At 47.1% G+C, this 21,211-nt stretch overlaps 1 protein-coding gene across 1 annotated transcript in view; it reads left to right on the forward strand.

The window, feature by feature from the left end:
- Window positions 1–21,211, forward strand: part of GALNT13 (polypeptide N-acetylgalactosaminyltransferase 13) — a 71,224-nt gene that overhangs the window by 33,215 nt on the left and 16,798 nt on the right. The window contains exons 7-8 of the mRNA XM_010001066.1: window positions 14,153–14,292; window positions 16,630–16,728. Of these exons, the coding sequence (XP_009999368.1) occupies window positions 14,153–14,292; window positions 16,630–16,728 (239 nt within the window). The remainder of the gene's footprint in view (window positions 1–14,152; window positions 14,293–16,629; window positions 16,729–21,211) is intronic.

Consider the following 21,211-nt stretch of genomic DNA (forward strand, 5'->3'; position numbering starts at 1 on the left):
CCTGTGGTCACAGCTAAGCCTTTTCTTTCTAGAAATCAGGACCAGCAGTTTTATTTAATTTGGCTTGGCTGAAATGAATGAAAAAATAAGGTTAATGTACTTGATAATGTTGTTTTTCTTTTTAAAAGAGTTGTATGTAAAATGGAAAACTATTCTGGGTGGGGTCTTTGTGGTTTTTTTACTACAAATAGTTTTATTGACACCTCAAAGTGATATAGTTAATAAAAAATAAATGGCTTCAGTTCCAAAGCCAGAATATGCAGTGTCTCATGTTTGGAAGCCAGTTAATTTTCATAGTCTTCAGAAATTATTATATAGCATGTCTGGGGTAGAGAGTAGCCACAGAGCATGTAAGCTGTTGTTAGCATTTCTTGTGTGCTCTGGGATAATCTGCTCATTCTCCCATCTTTAAGCTTTCTTCCCATGTAGCAGCAGAATCAGTTTGCATTTGCCCTGTCCCCAAGACACAAACCCCAGGCTGGGTTCTGATCCCCACGGGTTTCACGTTTCACCTGCAGCACAATTTGCTGCTCCTGCAGCTCAGCTCATCCCTGCTGCTTTCCACAAGCTCTTTGGGTGCTTTTGTTATTTTCCAGGGATCCAGGACAGCTCAGTCAGACATCAGGTGCCAGTGTGTGACCACAGGCTGGGAAGTTGGGAAACTCCTGGTTTCTGCCCGGGCTGTCACACGTGTCCCAGGACTGTCACAGTTTGGGCTCACAAAACACACAGGAAAACCCTGGCCAAGCCAGAACATGTAAAGCACCATTAAAAAAATGTCTGTGCACGTCTTCAGTGCCCTGTTCATGGTGTAAAATGAGATGTTTCCCTCTCCCTTCCTGGGATACACACTAAGTATAGACACACATCAATGTGTGTGTAACTGGAAGAGGCAAAAATGAAACAAATCCTAAAAGAAGCATCAAGAGCTGCTGATCCCCAGCAACCAGAGGTCTGTGGGCACTCAGTGTTCTTGGGAAGGGTCCACAGAGCTCTGCCTCCCACTCCAAGGAAGGGCCATTGGATCTCCAGGGAGAGAGGTGCAGGCAGGTGTCCTCTGAAGTACCTTCTCAGGTGCATCTTCTCGTGGTGCTCTGGCAACAGGGCTCTGAGTGGGACATCTGAGGAGGAAGGCTTGGTTTCCTCAAGAAAAAGTAGATCTGTTCTCTCCTCCAGGGAGGAGAGGTTTTGTGGTCCAGTAGGAAGGATGAAACCACGGAAGAAGTTTGAATGTTCATGACTTCAGGACTGATAACATGAGCCAAACTGGCCAGTGAGCTGGAGCTCCATCCCTGTCCAGCACATGTTTTGTGTGGGTGGCAGTGGGATTCCTGGAGGGCAGAGCAGGGTCTCCAGAAACCATCAGAGCCTGTTTGTCCTCTGTTCTCTGTGGTTCTTCTGCATCACCTCGAGGATGAGCTGCTGCCCTGGTCTGGAGAAGCAGGGCTGCTGGTGTTGGGCATCACTCCTGGTGCTGACCATACTGACATCCTGTGCCACTCCTGCTGGAAGTGCCCTGTGCATTGCACTTCTACTGCATTGAACAAAGCACAGAGGATAAACATCCCCTGAGTGAAAAACAACCACACTGGCAGGGTCCTCTTAAAGATGGAAGTGGAACTTTGTGGGAGGTAGGCAGGGTCAGGTCTCTTTGTCATTGCTGGTTACATCTGCCTAATGAAAGCTGAAGGGCACGTGACAGAAAATTTGGCTGACTGTGGGAGCATAATTGGTTTCTGTCCTCCTGCAAGAGGAAGGGAAAAACATGGAAAAAATAAAGGAATGTCTAATATGATGTTAAAGTGAACTGAGAACCCGTGCAGGATGCTCTCAGGTTCAAGCCATAAATGCACCACGTGGCATGAGCCACTCATCACTTCTCTTCTCCCTTATTAAGTTCTTCTTTTTGTGCAGCCTCCTGATACCAAGTTCCTGTTCCACTTTCTTGTTGAACTAAATGCACTTCTAGTAATTTACCCTGAGAAGGTTTTCTTAAGAGCTTGAGGCCTGCAAGCACCAGCCAGGTGTGCTCACCTGAGTGTGTGTGTGGTGAATACTTCCCATTGTGGGCTTTCAGGGGCTGCCTTGACACAAGGCTTTGCTAGGCAGATCAGGAGTTAATTGCTTTAAAGCATTTAGGTGGGCTCAGGCTCTAAAAGCACCATCCTAAGAGCTCTTTGAAATACAATACATTTAAAATGAGACAGTAGCAGAAAGCATTTAAAGGTGACTAGAATAGTGATAGGCATGGAGGAATCATTGAAACATTACAGTTTCAGAAAGTGCTGGGTGAAATTGCTGCTGTGTAGTTTTCTAAAATGTGTTATATTTCAGTTTTAAAATGCTCCCAAATTGGTCATACTTTGATTTTCAAATTCCTAAATTCAACACTCCAAATCCTGGATCAGAACTTTATTTCCCCCCCTTTCTCTCTCTTCCTCTCTGCTGTGCTTCTGGTTTTTGTTTTGGCTTTCTAAGCAAAGCTCCCTGTGGTTACAGCAGGACTCCAGATAGGTCTTGATTTTCCTTTTTATTTATTTAAATCCTTTTTTTCCTCAGAATTCCTACCGAGTTATTGCAGTGAGGAGTTTAGTGCTGAGTGAAAGGGTAAGTCCAGATACAGAAGCAAAATAAAAAGGCTATGGAAAAAATACATCTAATTTGAGCCTCCCTTTGTCCTGCTTAACCCTTTCTCCAGCACCTCTGGAAAACCCTGCTCTGCTGTTTTGCCCAAGGGGTGTGTCAGACTTCCAGGACAGTGGATTCATTTGGAACCACCCCACTAAAATAAAAAGAAGCTCAGGGAAGTGGCAGTAAGAAGGACCCTTTGGCCTTAATCCTTCCTATTGCTGGGAGCTTTCCTGGTGCTGCTGCTGTGCACATCTGCTGCCAAGTGGATGGAGGGATGGAGGGATGGATGGAGGGATGGATGGAGGGATACATGCTTTCTGGATCTGGAGAAGTGGTGAATACTTACGTGTCATCGTCTGAAGTCACCAGTGTCTTGTGGTTCAGCTGGATAGAAAATGTCCAACAGGGATATTTGGAAACCTGCAGATGCTTTTCATGGCAGAAGCTGTTGTGAATCTCTGCCTACGAGTATAAAAATGTGCATTTTGAAGTTTCCTTGTTAGAACTTGTATCTTGGGCAGGAATTACAGATCATTTCCTGTTGCATAAGAGGGGGGCTTCTGGAATCACCTAGAAAAGTCAGTTTTGCTGCTGCCTTTACAATTCCCTTGTTTCAGCAAGAAGCAGGGAGGGTTTTGTCAGCAGCCTTGGGTGTCCAGCATTAGGCTTCCTAGCCTGCCTTTCCTCAGCAGGTTTCTGAGCTGAGAAGCCACCTTGTCTCCCACTGAAAAGACCAATTCTTGCTGTAGGCTGTTTGAATGCAGGCTCCTGAGCACAGATGCAAGGCTACCTGTGACCAACCCTTCCTCAGCACAGTCTGGCACCCAGTGGGATACCAGGTGTTGCAAGCACCACTTCCCACAGTGATTCCTTTGGGAAGGGAAAGTGGAGCATCACTTTCCTCCTCCCACCCAAGGAGGACATTGCTCTGCCAATGTCCCTGTGAGCATTTCACCAGGGCTGGCACAGGGCTGGGGCCTTTTGCTCTTTCTTTTATAACAGTATGATGCCAAGGTGGCTCTAAAAATGCAGTCTCCATCTGGAAAGTTGGGAAGATCAAGAGGCAGAACTGCAAACCACCCTGCAGTGCTTCAGCTCCAGGGCCAGGACTGCACAGAAGTCCTGGTTGGAGCCAGGATGAAACCACTTTTCCTTTTACTGATGGTCCCTCTGCACCTCTGGGTGCAACCTTTGGCTGCAGGTGGTACAAATGAGACCTCAAGTAACCAGAGGAAAAGGAGCTCATCTTAGCAGCACTTAAATATGTGGGAACTCTGCTGTCAGTGCAGGATGAAATTATTCAGGTTTTGTCATGACAATTTGTAATGGAACTGTTTCCTTTTATTAGAAAAGTTAGGGTGAAATTCCAATGATTTGTCTTTCTGTGAACAAAACTTCTCATTCCTTCTGAAATGAGAACAAATTAGCAGAAATGCAGCACTTCTAGTTATGCTCTCTCCTCTGGGAGTTGATCTTTTCTCCAAGGAACAAGTGACAGGACAAGAGAAACCAGCCTCAAGTTGTGCCAGAGGAGGTTTAGATTAGATCTTGGGAAGAATTTCTTCCCCCAAAGGGCTGTCAGGCCCTGGCCCAGGCTGCCCAGGGCAGGGTCCCCATCCCTGGAGGGGTTTCCAAGCCCTGGAGATGGTGCTGAGGGACATGGGGCAGGGGTGGCCTGGGCAGGGCTGGGGAGATGGTTGGACTTGCTGATCTCAAAGGGCTTTTCCCACCAGAAGGATTCCAGGATTCTTTACACAGTTCAGCATTTGCAACTTTGCCCAAAATTCAAATCAAGATCCTAAGAAGAAGATATTATTGAAATGGGAAGGTGGAATTAGGTCAGGAACAGTGATGTTGGCAGGCTGAGGTTTGTTTAATTCAAAACTTAATCTCTTCTGCTGTTTCAGTCACTGGAAGGAGGTTCAGTGCAGGTCTCCTGGATGTTTTCTGGGCTTTTTTGAAGTTATTTATGAATATGCTGTATCAGTTGATGATTAAAATGTGATTATGATGTTCCCCAGGATTAAGAAGCAAATGGAGGAGAAAAGGTGCTTTGTGGTTTTAGAAAATGGAGTTCATAACATTTTATGTGAAAAATAAAAACATCTTCTCAATAAAAACACATGGGAAATAGTGGATTTTTTTTATTTTGTTGCTTGGTTGTTGTTTTTTTTTTTTTAAAACAGGCCATTTCTAACTGCCAGCAGTGGTTCCCAGTATTATTAAACTGCTTTTTTATCCTTTTGTCTGCCACACATTTCTCTTAGTTTATTAATCTGAAAAATAAAGATCTCTAGGTAGTTCTGTCAGAGAACAAAGCAAGTTGCATTTTGGTAATGAGGTCTCTGAAGGTATTATCTAGCAGTGCACACTCATCTACCCAGTTCTCCTCCAGGACCTGATTAATTTGATTTCTTAGCTGATGCCCTGAGAGAAAGGAGGAGCCAATGGTTGTTCACAGTCATGTTGTGTTAAATTTATCTTGGATAATTAGGGTGCACACCTAGTTATTGTATTTTGAGGCAAAATTCTTTATCAGTCAAGTTCTGAATTGCTTTCTTGAAGCTTCCTTCTTGTAAGAATTTAACTCCACTGAAGATGGAGCCCACCTGAAATGTTTTGTAGTCTGTTGACATCCTTCAAGTGGCTCCTCTTACCTTTGTAGAAGCTGTGTGTGGGTAAGAATGATGTCTTACTTTTGCCAGTCTTGAATCTGGCCATCCTGTGGGTTGCCTGTTTGTTCCTGCCACATGCTCAGGGGAGTTAGGGGTGAGAGTTTTTAAAACATCCAAAGAAGTACTGGCAAGGAACACAACTTCTGTTTTAGTATAAATATTGCATTTAACAAGGAATTTTGAATTTTACTTGGCAGGAGCCTAAGAGTCTGCAACGTAGTTGCAGCCTGAGAGCAGAAGAGCCAGATAACTTGGGAGAGTTTTAAAACATCTCAGAAGTGCTGGATGCAGTTCCAGTGGGAGTAGGAAGTCCCTTTCTTAGGAAATAACAGAAATAGAAGGATTTGTTCTGAAAAGTGGAAGAGTTGCTGCATGTTCCCCACGTTGCAGTTGATGTCAGTGGTGCTCAGAAGCTTGTCTTGTTTGTGATGAGGTTAAAATGGTTCTGGGTGGTTGTATTGACAGAGGAGAGAAATTCTGTGCTGTGAGGGTGGTGAGAGCCTGGCCCAGGCTGCCCAGGGAAGCTGTGGCTGCCCCATCCCTGGCAGTGTTGAAGGGCAGGTTGGATGGGGCTTGGAGCAGCCTGGGCTGGTGGGAGGTGTCCCTGCCCGTGCAGGGGGTGGGACTGGATGAGCTTGAAGGTCCCTTCCCACCCAAACCAGTCTTGGATTCCATGATTCTATGACTTCCCTCCTAAAGCTGTACAATCCCTGCAAGAAGTTTTTTGACTGCAAGAAGTGTTCATTCCTGCAAAGTACCCCACAAGGGATGGCCAACCTCATCCCAGCAAGGCAAAAGGTGCCCAATGCAACATCAAACTGCAGAGCCAGGTGCTACATAGTCGTTTGTTTTCAGCAATTCTCCCCCCCTTCCTTCCATAGGAGTCTTTTGTTGGCACCTCTAAGATAAAAACCTGCCAGCTTAACAATAGCTGATCTCTGTTAGGATATTTAGCAGTCAGCTTTGTATTGACTGTTATCCATTATAAACCAGTGTAAGTGATGTAAATCAACCATGCAGGGTTACACTTCAGGTGGTTCTTTGCTACTATGCCAACATCCTTTCCTCATATGCAGAAACACACTCCTTTACTTTGTTGTTTCCACCACCTGAGGGTGTTTGCACCTGGGGGGATTTGCAGGGGTGAACACCCAGCACTCCAGTCCTGGCAGCCTCTCCTAGCCAGCCTCTCTCATCCCACTCAGCCTGTATATCCCTAAATGTAGGCAGCAATGTCAATCCAGCCATTAAAATACTGTATCTAATCACTGAATGGAAATAATTACCTTCTCAGAATGGGACTGCATTTGCACAGTCAGCTGAAAAGGATAATGCACATCATAGTTCACTTTCCCTGCACGCTCAGCGCGTTGCTGAGCTGCTTTATCTCCTGAATAATCAGTTAGTGCTCAATTCCCATGCCCTGCCTGGTCTATTAAAGTAAGGCCCAAATGCAAAGTGACATTATTTTTGTGAGCACTTTATTTAAAGCATTATGGAGAATTTAAATATAGTGCTTTATAGTCTTAATTTGGGATTACAGGGTAAGTGCTTGTGTATTACTTAGATTTACTCAGCAGATGATGGGAATCCTCCTTTCAAGTGTAATTATACAATTAGGTTGATAATTACTCTATCAATTTAGGAAGTAAGAGCTCTTGATAAACATTTTCACTCTTCCCTTGCCTCTTTAGCATCTTAGTGCTAGAGGGCTGCCAGAGCTGGAAGGGCACTGATTCCAGGCTACTGATGTAGCCTCTGGTGGTCTGATCCTGCAGTGAGATGTGTCTGGCTGGGCTGGGAAAGGGGGAGACACAGGGGAGGGGAGGGAAAAAAAAGAAAGAAAAAAGAGGGAAGGGAAGGGAAGGACATACAAAGTTTAATACAACATTTTTCAGTGTCACAGCCAAGGTCCTGCCTTGGTTCCTTGTTCCAAGAGTGGCTGGAGGGCTGAATGCACCATGGATGAGGGATGAAATTCCTCATGGTCTGTCAGTTGCAGGTGGGGCATTAATTCTGCCCCAGAGAAAAGGGGGTGAATTCCCAGAGGTGCTCTGGAGCACCAGGGATGTGCTCTGGCTCCATATGCACATCAGACTGAGACACCTCTTGGAAGAGCAGCAGTGCAGGGGCACCTGAGCTGTCGATTGCTTCCCAAGGCAAAAGTTCCCTCTCTGCTGTTGCTTCCCTGCTTGTATTTAAAGCACTGATCTTGAAAACCTCACAGTCCTTCCTGGACTAACATGATGGTCAGGCTGGCTTGTGGGGAGCCCAGGGAAGTCATGATGTCTTCATCCACTCCATCCTGGGTGGTCCAGGCAACATCTTGTGGGTCCACGTGCTGCAGCTCTTCCATAAGTGACTTGACAGCCCTGCTTGTGGAAGGAGAAGCTCTGAAGTGTGTCCTGAGTCAGTCTTTGGAAAACAAACCTATTTCCAGTGTGGGTGTTCAGCCCTCAGTCTTTGCTTGGCTGGGGAGGTTCCCCCAGCCACTGTAATTCATCAACAGTAACCATGACTAATGCTCTTCAAACACCACTTAATGGTCTAGAGTCACCAAAAATACTAAGTGACTACAGCAGAAAAGAAACTGAATTATTTATATGAAAGTATTTGCCCTGATCCCGTTCCTGGTTGGTGCTACTCTACTGGAATTTGTTGTTATTGATCCAAGTAATAAAAATAGCAGCTCCAGCCAAGGGCTGGGGGTGCTGATCTCAGGAAGGTGTTTGGGAGGGATGCCTTGGTGCCCCTCAGCAGCCAGGTTGGTTCTTTCAAGGAGGTGTTGGGCTGCCAGCCCAAATCCTTCCCTCTGCAGCTGTGCCCAGAGTCCTGTCAGGGTGTCATGGCTGGTCACACAGTAGCCAGGCTGAGTTGTGCAAAATAAAAGTATTTAGCCTAATAGTGCATTATTAAAACCAGCAGCTGCCTTGAGCATTCGTGTGGTTTGACTTAGGTTTTGGGGTCATCAAGCTGGATGTGATTCCAAGGTGCTTCTACTTTAATTCAAAGGAGGTGGGAGAATTTGGGTTTTTCTGGCTCATAGTTGTGGCAAAAGTCTTGACTCCTTAAAGCTGCCCTGACCTAAAGCTGCAGTCCAGAGGGAGCTGAAAACCTTTTTTCTTAGTTGTAATCCCTCTTTTGTGTATAGCCTGGGGTTTGTTTTGAAAGGAGGAAGATGGCATTAGCAGAGGAACAGACACAGAAGTGCTCCTGTGGAATTAACACAGACAAATCACCACAGATCCAGTCCAGGTTTTTATCTGTTGGGCCATTTCTAGCACTGATGTTTGCAAAGAACCTTCTGTTGAATTCGTAATAAAACAAGGCCTAAAGAGGTGGGTTGGCAGGTCCTTGCCAGGGATGCCTGGGGTTATTTTTCCCTAACCATATCCCCTGTGGGGCGTGTGACAAAGCTCAAATGGCTTTAATGTGGAGCAGGAAGAAAACTTCTGTTACGTGTCATACAAGTGGAATGGGAAAAGGAACTGGTGTGCACTGGGCCTGGCAGTGGAACAGCAGGGGCTGCCAAGCAGGGGTTGCAGCACACTGGGGAGACAGGCTGGCTTCCTGCTGTGTCCCTGGAACTGCTGACTCAGTCCTGTTTTGTAGGGATGTGGGGATGTTCCAAGTGAGACTCCCTGAAGATCCCCACAGCACAGGGGCCGGTGGCCAAGCTCTTGTCTTCGTGCCATGAATGTCAATAGAAAGCAAACTCTTAAATTTGGGAACAACCTGAATGGAAGAGTCTTTTGTGAAGGTGTTTGTTAATTTTTTCCAGCTCCAAAAGTACATTTTTTTACTGACCAATCAGCTCCAGCCTTGCTGTAGTGCCAGCAGCACAAGGTTCCCTCCTGTCACTCTTACATGTTAGTAAGAAAAGACTGAGTTTCCCAGGAACACTCCATTTTCTATGGTTTTCCTTCCACAGAAGAGCTGTAACCTAGCAGGGTTCTATGGTTTTCAGAAGAAAAAACATCTTCCCTGTCAAAATCCTTGCAATAACTTTACTACTTAATTTTCAGTCTTTGATGCTGAGTGTTTAAAGCAGAGGTTGCTTTTCAACGTTCTTGAGAGATGAGCTGGAGAAACTTCTTAATGCAGGATTAATTTTATCCATAATACTGTTTCCATTTATATCTGTATCAGTAAAATTGTTTTGTTGTTTGTTTTTTTTCTTGAACATCTGGACAAAATTGGCAACGTAGGATTAAATTAGCCTGTCACATTCCAATATCTATGTAAGTGTTACACATTGCAGGTAGGTTTATAGGGTAAAACAACATTTAAAGCCCCAGAATAAGCTTTAGAAGTGCACCACGCTGTCAAGGAATGCTTTATTTGCAGAATTATTGACAATATTGACTCATTTTCTGGCACAATAAGACTTTTTTGTGTCAGAAATTGCAGGCCTGTTTCCCCCGAGCACATGTAGGTGATGTTGTCCCTAGAAAAGCTCAGAATCTTCATTCCATGCCCTATTTTAGATTATGAAACCACTGCCTATATTTATCTGAAGTCACCCATGACTTGATGTGAGAACTTCTCAGGAAGAGAGAGGGTGGGGGGTGGGTTGAAGTTTTTTTGGGGTTTTAGCACATTTTTGGTTCTTTTACTTTTTAATGAGTTATCTCTGGTTTTTGGCAACATGAAGAAGATGTCAAGGAATTAATGTTGTGGCTTAAGTAGCAGGTGCAGGTGTTCCCTGTGACTATGGTTGCTTTTGGTGCAGGTCTCACATGCAGGTCCCTGGATTTTAGAAAGGTACAGCATTACAGGTGTTGCTTTCTGAGGTTTCTGGTCCCTCCACGTCCTTGCAGGAGGCAGCAGGGTGTGCAGGACACGAGCAGCAGATTTGATTTGAATGGGAAGGGACCTTAAAAGATCATCCCTTGCCACCCTCTGCCATGGGCAGGGACACCTCCCACCAGCCCTGGGCACTGCTTGAACCCTGCTGATCCAGAAGGCAGTGTTTTCCCCAGGTTATTAGCCAGTGTCCATATCCCTGGAGGCTCCTGGATCCTGGGGGGGCACAGGGGGTGCAGAGCAGGCTGGGCTGCAGGGGATGTGTGTGCCCCAGCCCCTGGGCACGTTGCTCTCCCTGTGAGCAGGCTGTGAGGCAGTGCAGTCAGAGGAGGCTTCTCACAGGCTTCCCAGGGCAGCTGGAGCCTGATTTGGATGAAGTTTCCAAAGCGTTGCTCTCACATAAAGAAAATGATTCTCATTTCAGCAGCTTCTGTTTCATTCCGGGCGAGATGTTTTTCCTCTTTATCGTGGTGCTTTAAGGTCTTGTTCTGCAGAGCTGGTTCATTGGGCCAATTTTGAACCTCTGTCCTTGTGTGCCAGTGGGCAGGACGTGCCCATTAGAGAAGATGCAGGTGTCATGCAATGCTGCAGCCAGTTCATTTGTCCTACTTGAAGCTACATCTGCTGCTCTGTGAAACAATCTGCTTCTTCCCTGAGATGTTTCTAATGCATTCATTTCCACGCTGCCCTTTCTGTGGCTCCTTGTGATGTTTCATTTCTTTTTTGCACCCCAGGTCATTTTACATAAGTTTTCTTATTCAAGTGTCAGCAGCCTTGTTATTCATTAACTATTTTTGTATTTCCTCTGAGCCCCATCGATTCTTTAGCAAGTAGTGGCAATAAATTAGTATTGATTCATAATAGCTTGGTTTTAAATGGAGCAGAAGGGAACATAAAGGTTTGCTGGAGGTCCATGCCAATGAGGTCCTTGCTGGAAGGAAAAGCAGAGGTTTGTGCTGGCGTTGCTGGGTGTGATGGGAGCAAAGAAATGAGCGAGCCTGGTTTGTGCAAGGTGCTATGTATTGAAGAGAGGAGCTTTGGGAAAGGAGAACCTGCCTGGGAGTGTTACCAACGTGTGTTAGGAGCCTGTGGAGAGAGAAGAGAGAGCTAGAGGGGGGATGGATGGCAGTGCCCTGCAGAGCTGGGTCAGCCCCACACTGGGGCACCAGGACCCAGGATCCCAAGACCTGGAGAGCCTTGAGGTAAACCTGCCCTGGTGAGGTGAGCATGCCAAAGCCACCAAACACTCCCCACCTCCATGGCCAAGCTTTACTGAAATGTAGAACTAGGGTTTATATTGCTGAAGTTGTTTAATGACAGCAAACTCAAGTGTGAGGTTGAGTCAGATCTTTTTATGCTTCCTGTGCTGGTGATGGCAGGGCTTGAACCAAGGGTGGGAATGGAAATCCCTGTAAGAATTGTAGAGCAAAATAGAAACAAGGTGTTTGGTGAAACCAGGGGTTAGAGAAGCAACCCTTCTAATTTGGTTTGTAACTCCAAGGTGTGTGTGTGCAGGAGAGGCTGTGGTGTTCGTGACCTCAGACCCTAACTGTGCTGATACCCTTTTCCCTCATGTTCAGCTTCACCAGAGGCCCACAGTACAAAGCACCACAAAACACAGATACTGCATTTTTCCAAACACTTCCAGTGCCTTTCCAGGAGGAGGATGAGCTTAATTATAGATAAGGTCTGAGTAGCACAGCTAATAGCAGTACTGCACGTCCTGAAGAGGCAGCAATCACAGACCCCTTCTCCCCCTGGCCTGGAAAAGCTTGCCCAGAAAGCATAACTTACTTTTCTTTTAATAAAGTCTCTTTCCTGAGATGAAGTATGTTTTCAGCTGGGTCTTGTGTAGCACACATGGCTACACTCTCAGTATGTGCAGATGACAAATCCTTTGCAGCAAAGCCCGTGTCACAGCCCCCTGCCTGCCCAGTGGGGTCCCGAGGTGGGACCCCTTGGTGGCTGCTTTGCCTGGTCCCTTTGGGGTGGGCAGGGATGGACACAAGGTGGGGAAACAGCCCTGAGAGGGTCCAGAATGGAAGCACAGGATGTAGGCACCTGGGGCTTTAGGTACTGTAAGTTAAATCAGTGACTGCATGAGTTGTAATTAGAGGAAAATTGCCATTTGCATAGGCCAAGTATTAAATAACTGTAACCCTGATAATTTTCTTCCCCTCAAGAGAGACAAATGAAACTCTGTGGCCACTCTCCTTGGTTGCAGAACAGCTGTTAAATTACATCTGTTTCTTGGGGGAAAAAAAAAAATAATTTAAAAAAAATAATCTTTGAGTCCTTTCAGAATGTTGGAGCCCCTCCCCAGGCAGCTCCCTGAGCATCCTGCAGCCCAGATCTTCTGGCTGCTGCAGATGGAGCCTCCTGCTCCTCACATGTCCTTTCCAGCCCATGTGCCCCATTGCCATGAGCTCAGCTTTCCCTCTTCCATCTCCACCTCAGTCCCCACAGATCCTGTGAGTGCTCTCAGCACCTTTCTTGGCCTTTTGTGGTATATGCTGTGCTTCAGTTAATTACCCAGAATGACATCGTGTCCTAAAGAGCTGGGAACACACACAAGTGTGCTTATCCAAAGTGAGTTAATTTTTTATGAATAGTGATGAGTAGTTTTACTGTTGTTGTGTACTGAATTTCTTTGAGAACTGTTACCACCTTGTGCTTTAGGGCGTGATTGCCCAGCAGAACAGGCTGATGTCCTTGGAGTTTCACCCCTGTGATCATTTCAAAACCAAGATCCCATAAATAATGGAAAGCAGAAGGTGATGGAGATGGAGCATGAATCTCAGCTGTAAATCTGGGAGGGTCTTTCAGCCTATTTCAGCTGCATGCTGGGCAGTTGCTGATTCTTTGCCTGCCAGTGCTGCTGTGTATGGCAGATCTCACCTGAAAGGAGATTGAATGAGGCCACAGAGAATGTGTTTGTTTGTTTGTTTGTTTTTGTTATCTTTCTTAATAACTGAAGTTGGCCAAGCACCTTAAGAGTGGCCTTTCTGTTTCTGTCTGTAGTGCCCACCTCCTTCATGCACGGGGTTGGTGTTGAAAAGGATAGTTTAATATTATTTGAAACTGGGAAAGTCGTGCCCACCTGCAAATGTCAGCTTGATGAGAGGGTGGAGAATGGAAATGGTGTTTCCCTCCTATACTTTCTTCATGTAGGAAGTTCAGAAGTTGAATGTACATTGTCTTCCTTTCTTTGGGAGTAAAACTGTGTGTCTGACATTTCTTCTCACAGTGATGGATTTCTTTCCAAGGAATTATGGGGAGAGCAAATGCACTGCCTGACTAGCTCTCCTAGGTTTTGGCAGCAGTGGATGTTCATTGAATTGAAATACAAACACACTGTGCAGGGGATGTCTAATGGATTTCCCCTCGCCTTGAGCACTAGTCTGTTGTTTTTCTATCTTGGTGGCCTTGTATCTGATGTGTGGCCCCCACCCCCAGTGGCCAGGAGATGCTGCTGGCTCAGCTCTCTGATGCAAAGGTCTGTGGTGGGAGTGGGGCTGCCAGACAGGGTGGCAGTTTACCTGTGACATGATGTGACATCTTGTCCCTTGAGGAGCAATGGGGTTCTCAGGATGAGGAATGGATCCTTTCTGGTGCAGTCACCCAGGGAGTGATCAGTAAACAGCTGTGCCTTGACCAACTGCTCTCAGAACAGAGTGCTGGAGAGCACCAGCAAGATGCTTTGGAAAAGAGGGTTTGTAACAATGCCAGTGGATGTGGGATTCTTTCATGTTTTGGAATGGGAAAAAACCAAGGAATTTGGCAGTCCTGCCTTTTCTGGATGGATAAATTATCTGAAAAGAAAAAAAAGTGATTTTTTGGGTGTTTCTGTTTGCTAAATGAATGATTTACTGCTTGTAAAGATCTGTGGTGAAGCAGCTGCCCGTGCACACGTTGCTGTGCCACGATTCCAGCAAACGGGAGCTGATGAAGGGGAACCCCTGACGCGCGGGGATGGAGCTGTGAGCTCTGCAGCTCCACCAACACCCTGCTTTGATCATCTCTCCTCCTCACCATCCCAGGTGTTGTTAAGGTGGATTACGGCGACGTCTCCGTCCGAAAAGCACTGAGGGAGAACCTGCAGTGCAAACCCTTCTCGTGGTACCTGGAGAACATCTACCCCGACTCCCAGATCCCCCGGCGCTATTACTCACTGGGCGAGGTAGGAACCTTTTCCCTGGGCTCTGGGAAGGGGATGGTGGGGCTGTGGGAACAGAGGCCTTGCTGGGAGGATGGCTCTGGAGGGAGGAATAAAGTGCTCCTGGGCCTCCTCTTAGTTATCCTTTATTTTGAGCAGGTTCTGGTTCCTCAAGCTCTTCCCTAAGGCAGCGTCGCTATTCTGAGCACCAATGTTCCCCATTAAACATTTATCCTTTAAACTGAGTGGTCTTGGAAGCCTGAGGTTTGTGGCCAATACTTTGAAATGATTAAATAAAATGAAAGAAACTTTCCATCATCTCCTACCACCTTCCTGTAGAGCAGAACAAGCTTTTTCTCTTTGCCTTTCCCTTTGAAAGGAATGTGTTTGCTCCTTGGTGCTGTGTTTTCCAAGGAGGCTGCCTGGAGCCCGGGATCACAGACATCCCTAATGATCTGAAGGTCCCAGCAGCACCAGGAACTGAAAACCTCTTTAACACACTGCTAATTCACTGGTAAAAATACTCTCTTGAGCTGTGCTGAAGCTGACTCTTCAAAGCTCCCAACTGGTCTGATTTAAAGGTGGCTGCAGATAGAGCAGCAATCAAAAGACCAAATGGCTGCTTTTTTTTGACATCCAGGAAAGTCATTTACTATTGAAACTTGCAATTGTGGTGAAAAATAAAAGCCACAGTAGGGCCTCCAGTTTAACTGTGACAAAATCAAGTGAAACATGGCTCTACAGCAAGGGAAGGACTCATCTGACAAGTGTCAAATAATAAGGTTTTGTACCATATTGTCGGACTGGAAAATAATAGTATGAGAAAGTAATAAAATAGTTATTAAAACACCTTATTTTTACCAACACTGCCTCAGTTTCTATGGAAACAGCAATTCAGGCAGGGTCCATGAATTAAAAACTCATGCTCTGCTATTACAGCTGCTGCCTGCCAGTTGAGCAGGAAAGTGGATTTTTAGACCCAAAGCTCAGGTACCATCAGCAGCAGTAATGGACAATTTCTAAAACATCTGAAGTGCATTTCTCAGGCGTGTTCCTCTCTCCCAGCAGAGATGTGGCCCCAGGCAGGACAAACCCTCTGACTCATCAGTGCAGCTGGGACCATTAGTCCCTACATGGTGCCCCCCCTTTGGAGGGGCCTGGGGGTTTTGCTGCCTGCTAAGAACCAGCTTGGAGAGCAAACCTGAGCAAATTCCTCTCTAATCAAGGCAGCCTGGAACCTGATGCTCTTTAAGGTCCCTCTCAACCTTAAGCATTCTGTGATTCTAACTGTTCATCGTCAGGCCTTGAAATATGTTGTTCTTTTGTAGTATAAACTGTTCATTTTGTCAGATTTGGGATAATCATCCTTAATTTAGGTGCAGGTGTGACCTGAACTCGGCCAATGCTCGTGCCTGGTTCCCTTGCACCACTCAGAGTGTTAGAAATAATGACCAGTGTTGTCATACATTTTAATTGGCTCTTTATTTGGCTGTGGCACAGCTGATTGATGAACATCTATCTGTTGCTTTTATAAATGAAGTCTGCAGTTTTTAAATGAAGCTTCAAGAAGGGGAGTTGTGTGGAGCTGAACTGCCAGGGCTGTGGTTGTGACTCCTGGGAGGCAAGGACAGGGCCTGGCCTGGGCAGCCCTTGGGTTTGCACAGTTTAGAAGTCCCAGTATATTGTATTGTCTAAACAAACCAGCACAGGGCACTGGATGAGACTGTCCTTGAATGCTGTGCTGCTTAAATGTCACTTTAAAATCTCATTATACCCCCCCTGTTACAAGGGTCTGAAAGGAGGTTGTGGGGAGGTGGGAGTTGGGCTCTTCTCCCAAGTAAATAATGGCAGGACCTGAGGACATGGCCTGAAGTTGCCCCAGGGGAGGTTCAGATTGGGTATTTGGAAGAATTTATACATTGGAAGAGTGGTCAGGCCCTGGAACAGCTGCCCAAGGGAGGTGGTGGAGGCACCATCCCTGGAGGTGCTCAAGAAACGTGTGGATGTGGCACTTCAGGGCCTGCTCTGGTGGCCAAGGTGGTGGGGGGTTCTTTCTGGGTGTTTTTGGTGAGGGGTGTGTGGTTGGCTGTGTTTGTTTGGAGGGGGTGTTTGTGCTGATGTGTTTGGACTCAGTGATCTCAGAGGTCCCTTCCAACCACGACGGTTCTGTGCGTCTCAGTATTTACCCGAGAGGTTTGCGAAGCGCAGGTCGGCACACGTCCGGGTGTGTTCAGGGTGCAGGGATGATGTGCTTCCTCCTGCAGGGAGGTGATTGCTCTGCACAAACACGAGATTTCAGGCGTTGTGTTGCAGTTCTTTGTTTTTTTTTTCAAGGAACGTTTGGTCTCTTTCCTTCCTCAGATCAGGAACGTTGAAACCAACCAGTGTTTAGACAACATGGGCCGCAAGGAGAATGAGAAAGTGGGCATCTTCAACTGCCATGGCATGGGGGGAAATCAGGTAAGAGAAGAAAACCCACCACAACAGGGTTATTACTTGTACAAGAACTGCCTCGGGCTGATGCTGGGTAGAGCAGATTCAGGAGAACCTGATGGGAATTCACCCAGAGCTGTGGATTCCTGGGCAGCCGTGGCTGCCCCCACCAGCCTTTCTGTGCAAGAGGGGGCAGTTTTGGGGGCCTGGGGGGTTGGATGCAGCAGGTACAGCCCGGGGGAGGTGGCAGGGGGGTCCTGGGGACCCTCTGGTTTGATCCTGGTGGCCACAGGATTCCCTCTGTGGTCCTCAGCTATGGCAGCTCAAGCACAGACACGTTGGTTCACTGTAAAACAAGCAGCAGTAAGGGAAGATATGAATGTAAGTTGCAAAACGTTGGAGGTTTTGAGCTGAAAGAGTTTTAGGAGGACTCAAAAAAATCCATTTTCTCAGCTGCAAATTTTGAAAGCAGATCAGGTAGGTCCAGTGAAATATCCAGCTGGATATATTAATTGTATTCCTACTGCTTAGACTGCAGAGAAATACATTTAAGGCTTTAGATGCTCATGTTACAGAATGTGTTCATGAATTTTAATATATTTTTTTTTGGTGTTGGGAGAAGAAAAATCTTTTTTTAAAAGAGAAGGGTAAGAATCTGTGGGACTCGTGGCTGAATTAATCTGTTTCTAAAATGTGTATATTAAACATATGCAGTGTATTCATTCAAATTGAGGGTTTTTTCATGGAAATAGGAAGGGTGGTGGCAGGGAAAGTGTCCCTTGTGCCTGGCTGTGTGTGACAGGGAGTAACAAGGTCCATGGCAATCATTGTCTCTGCCTGCTCACTCTATAAACACCAGTAAGTTTTTCCTGTCCTGATACCTCAGATTCAAATCAGCAGAGCTGGTTCCTTGGGGTTGGGTTGGGTTCTGCAAGGTCAACCTGCAATTCAGGGACTTTTCCCCAGGGAGGCTGTGGTGTGTGGCATCAGGATGGGAAATAGGGTCTCCCAGCTCCTGCCCACCATGCACAGGGGGAAAAGGCAGGATGCTTCTGCTCCATCTCAATTCTCCCTGTCACTGATTTGACCTGGAAATTGGTCAGAACTTGGTGCAATCTCCTCCTTTTTCTTGCACCTTTCTGAAGGTAGTTTAGCCACATTTCTCTACTTGGTCTGCTTTACTTTTGGAGAAGCTTTCTCCCCTTCTTCCCCTTGATTCATAGAATCATGGAAGGGTTTTGGTTGGAAAAGCCCTTTAAGATCACCAAGTCCACCCATTCCCCCAGCCCTGCCCAGGCCACCCCTGCCCCATGTCCCTCAGCACCATCTCCAGGGCTTGGAAACCCCTCCAGGGATGGGGACCCTGCCCTGGGCATCCTGGGCCAGGGCCTGACAGCCCTTGCCAGGAAGAAATTGTTCCCAATATCCCATCTAAACCTCCCCTGGCACAACCTGAGGCCATTTCCTGGTTCTGACAGCTCTCTCAAAGACCCCAGGTCTCATGGTTCAGCTCGTGACACACCTTGGAGCAGAGGGCTGCTGTTGCCTTCATCTGCTGCAATTAAACTCCCAAGAGTTCCCCCAGTAGAACCTTGGCCTAGTACTGGCATTTCTCCCCAGGGAAGGTCTTTGGACCATGTACCTGCTGGGTAATGCTTGCTGAGGGTGGCTTTTTCTAGTGCCACCTCTGCTAGAAACCATGGGAAGATGCAGGATCTTAGAGCAAGCTCCTGCTTTCTTGCTGAGGTGAGAAAGGCTGGCTGTTGTGTTTGTCCCACACTTCACTGTCTTTCTAAACTGGGAATGCAGGTGTTAGCACACTGGTGAGGCTGCCTGTGACCATGCTTGAAGATTCCCTTCACACCTTGGGTGTTTGGTGTGTTTCCCTTTCTTCCTGTATGTACTGAGAAGAACCCCCCCCTTTTTGTTAAGAGAAAAGCCATAGAATCCCAGACTGGTTTGGGTTGGAAGGGACCTTAAAGCTCATCCAGTCCCAACCCCTACCATGGGCAGGGACACCTCCCACCAGCCCAGGCTGCTCCAAGCCCCATCCAACCTGCCCTTCAACACTGCCAGGGATGGGGCAGCCACAATGGGAAATAGGGTCTCCCAGCTCCTGCCCACCATGCACAGGGGGAAAAGGCAGGATGCTTCTGCTCCATCTCAATTCTCCCTGTCACTGATTTGACCTGGAAATTGGTCAGAACTTGGTGCAATCTCCTCCTTTTTCTTGCACCTTTCTGAAGGTAGTTTAGCCACATTTCTCTACTTGGTCTGCTTTACTTTTGGAGAAGCTTTCTCCCCTTCTTCCCCTTGATTCATAGAATCATGGAAGGGTTTTGGTTGGAAAAGCCCTTTAAGATCACCAAGTCCACCCATTCCCCCAGCCCTGCCCAGGCCACCCCTGCCCCATGTCCCTCAGCACCATCTCCAGGGCTTGGAAACCCCTCCAGGGATGGGGACCCTGCCCTGGGCATCCTGGGCCAGGGCCTGACAGCCCTTGCCAGGAAGAAATTGTTCCCAATATCCCATCTAAACCTCCCCTGGCACAACCTGAGGCCATTTCCTGGTTCTGACAGCTCTCTCAAAGACCCCAGGTCTCATGGTTCAGCTCGTGACACACCTTGGAGCAGAGGGCTGCTGTTGCCTTCATCTGCTGCAATTAAAATCCCAAGAGTTCCCCCAGTAGAACCTTGGCCTAGTACTGGCATTTCTCCCCAGGGAAGGTCTTTGGACCATGTACCTGCTGGGTAATGCTTGCTGAGGGTGGCTTTTTCTAGTGCCACCTCTGCTAGAAACCATGGGAAGATGCAGGATCTTAGAGCAAGCTCCTGCTTTCTTGCTGAGGTGAGAAAGGCTGGCTGTTGTGTTTGTCCCACACTTCACTGTCTTTCTAAACTGGGGATGCAGGTGTTAGCACACTGGTGAGGCTGCCTGTGACCATGCTTGAAGATTCCCTTCACACCTTGGGTGTTTGGTGTGTTTCCCTTTCTTCCTGTATGTACTGAGAAGAACCCCCCCCTTTTTGTTAAGAGAAAAGCCATAGAATCCCAGACTGGTTTGGGTTGGAAGGGACCTTAAAGCTCATCCAGTCCCAACCCCTACCATGGGCAGGGACACCTCCCACCAGCCCAGGCTGCTCCAAGCCCCATCCAACCTGCCCTTCAACACTGCCAGGGATGGGGCAGCCACAGCTTCCCTGGGCAACCTGGGCCAGGCTCTCACCACCCTCACAGCAAAGAATTTCTTCCTAAATCTCCCCTTTGTCAGCTTGAAACCATTGACCACCTCCCCCCCCGCATTGTGATACACCTTGTAAGAAGTCCCTGTTCAGCTTTTCTAGATGACTGTCATGTCTTCAAACCTTCTGAAGAACCAGGTGTGAGGTTGGGAGGACTGTAAAGCTTTGAGGTAAAGACAGATGGAATCTGAGTGTGTATATATATATATTTATATATGGATACGGACCGTATAGCCTATAGAAATCTGAATAACTACTAAATGCAGCCATTCTTTCTGAGCCCTCTGAAGCCAGTATATCTCAAACCTAAAGACATTTTGGCTTCAGTCTCCTTTGTGTTTCTCACACAGACAGTGTGTTGTGTGTTCCTGCAGGGCAGAGGGACTCTGCTCCCTGCCTGGGCATGAGCAAGGAGCAGTAGCTGCTGTCCTTGGTGGAGCTTTGGCTGGAATCCTGCAGGCAGAGCATTATTCACCCTCTAGTGCTCATAACTCCCATTAGCAGTTATCTTTATTAAATTCTCTTTAATGAGAAATTAGAACTGAGCTCAGACTTGCAAATGCTGGGGGCGGGAGGAGCTGTGTGGTTGCAGAAATAGCTGAGGAGCAAAGCTACTTCAGAATGAGAACGAAGCAGGAGTAGTAGTGCCTGGGTCGTTAGAGCTGAGCAAGATGCAGGGCAGTGATCCAGCCTGGGGCAGGGGCAAATACCTCACAGCCACCTGAGTGATTTGAAGGAATTCAGGACAGCAAGATTTGAAAAAGAGGCATTTCTTAAAAAGAAAAATGAAGTGCATTAACTGAAGCCCTTCATGGGAGAATTGTTTTCATAGAGCAAAGCTGGGGAGGTTTGTTGTTATGTTGGCACAGGTATTTCAGATCATCCTGTGTCTGTTAGGACCTGGTGACCATCAGTGATCTTTGAAATAAATACCATGGTTCTCCTCATGCGTTTGAGAGCAACTGTAGAACTGTTTTCTTTGCTCTCTGTGGAGGGGAACAAAACCTGCAGAGCCTGTCCTCAGCTCAGCCGTGGTGGGGACGTGGCTTCAGGGGCTGGTTTGTGCAGGTGTCTCCTGGGGGGTTTGGGGGGCATCAACCTACTTCTGGAATGATGTTTTTCAGGAGGGAGGTACCCGAGGTTGATTAAAGAAAGCACTGACCACACATGAATTGTGAGGAAAAGCAATTCTCCTGCTTTCCAGCCTCAGACAGAGGGACATGATCCATCAGTCTCACACCTTTTCCCCCCCCCTTGCCCCCCACCCCC

This window comes from Chaetura pelagica, unplaced genomic scaffold (assembly GCF_000747805.2).
Source record: "Chaetura pelagica isolate M959 unplaced genomic scaffold, ChaPel_1.0 scaffold26, whole genome shotgun sequence".
Taxonomy (NCBI): Eukaryota; Metazoa; Chordata; class Aves; order Apodiformes; family Apodidae; genus Chaetura; species Chaetura pelagica.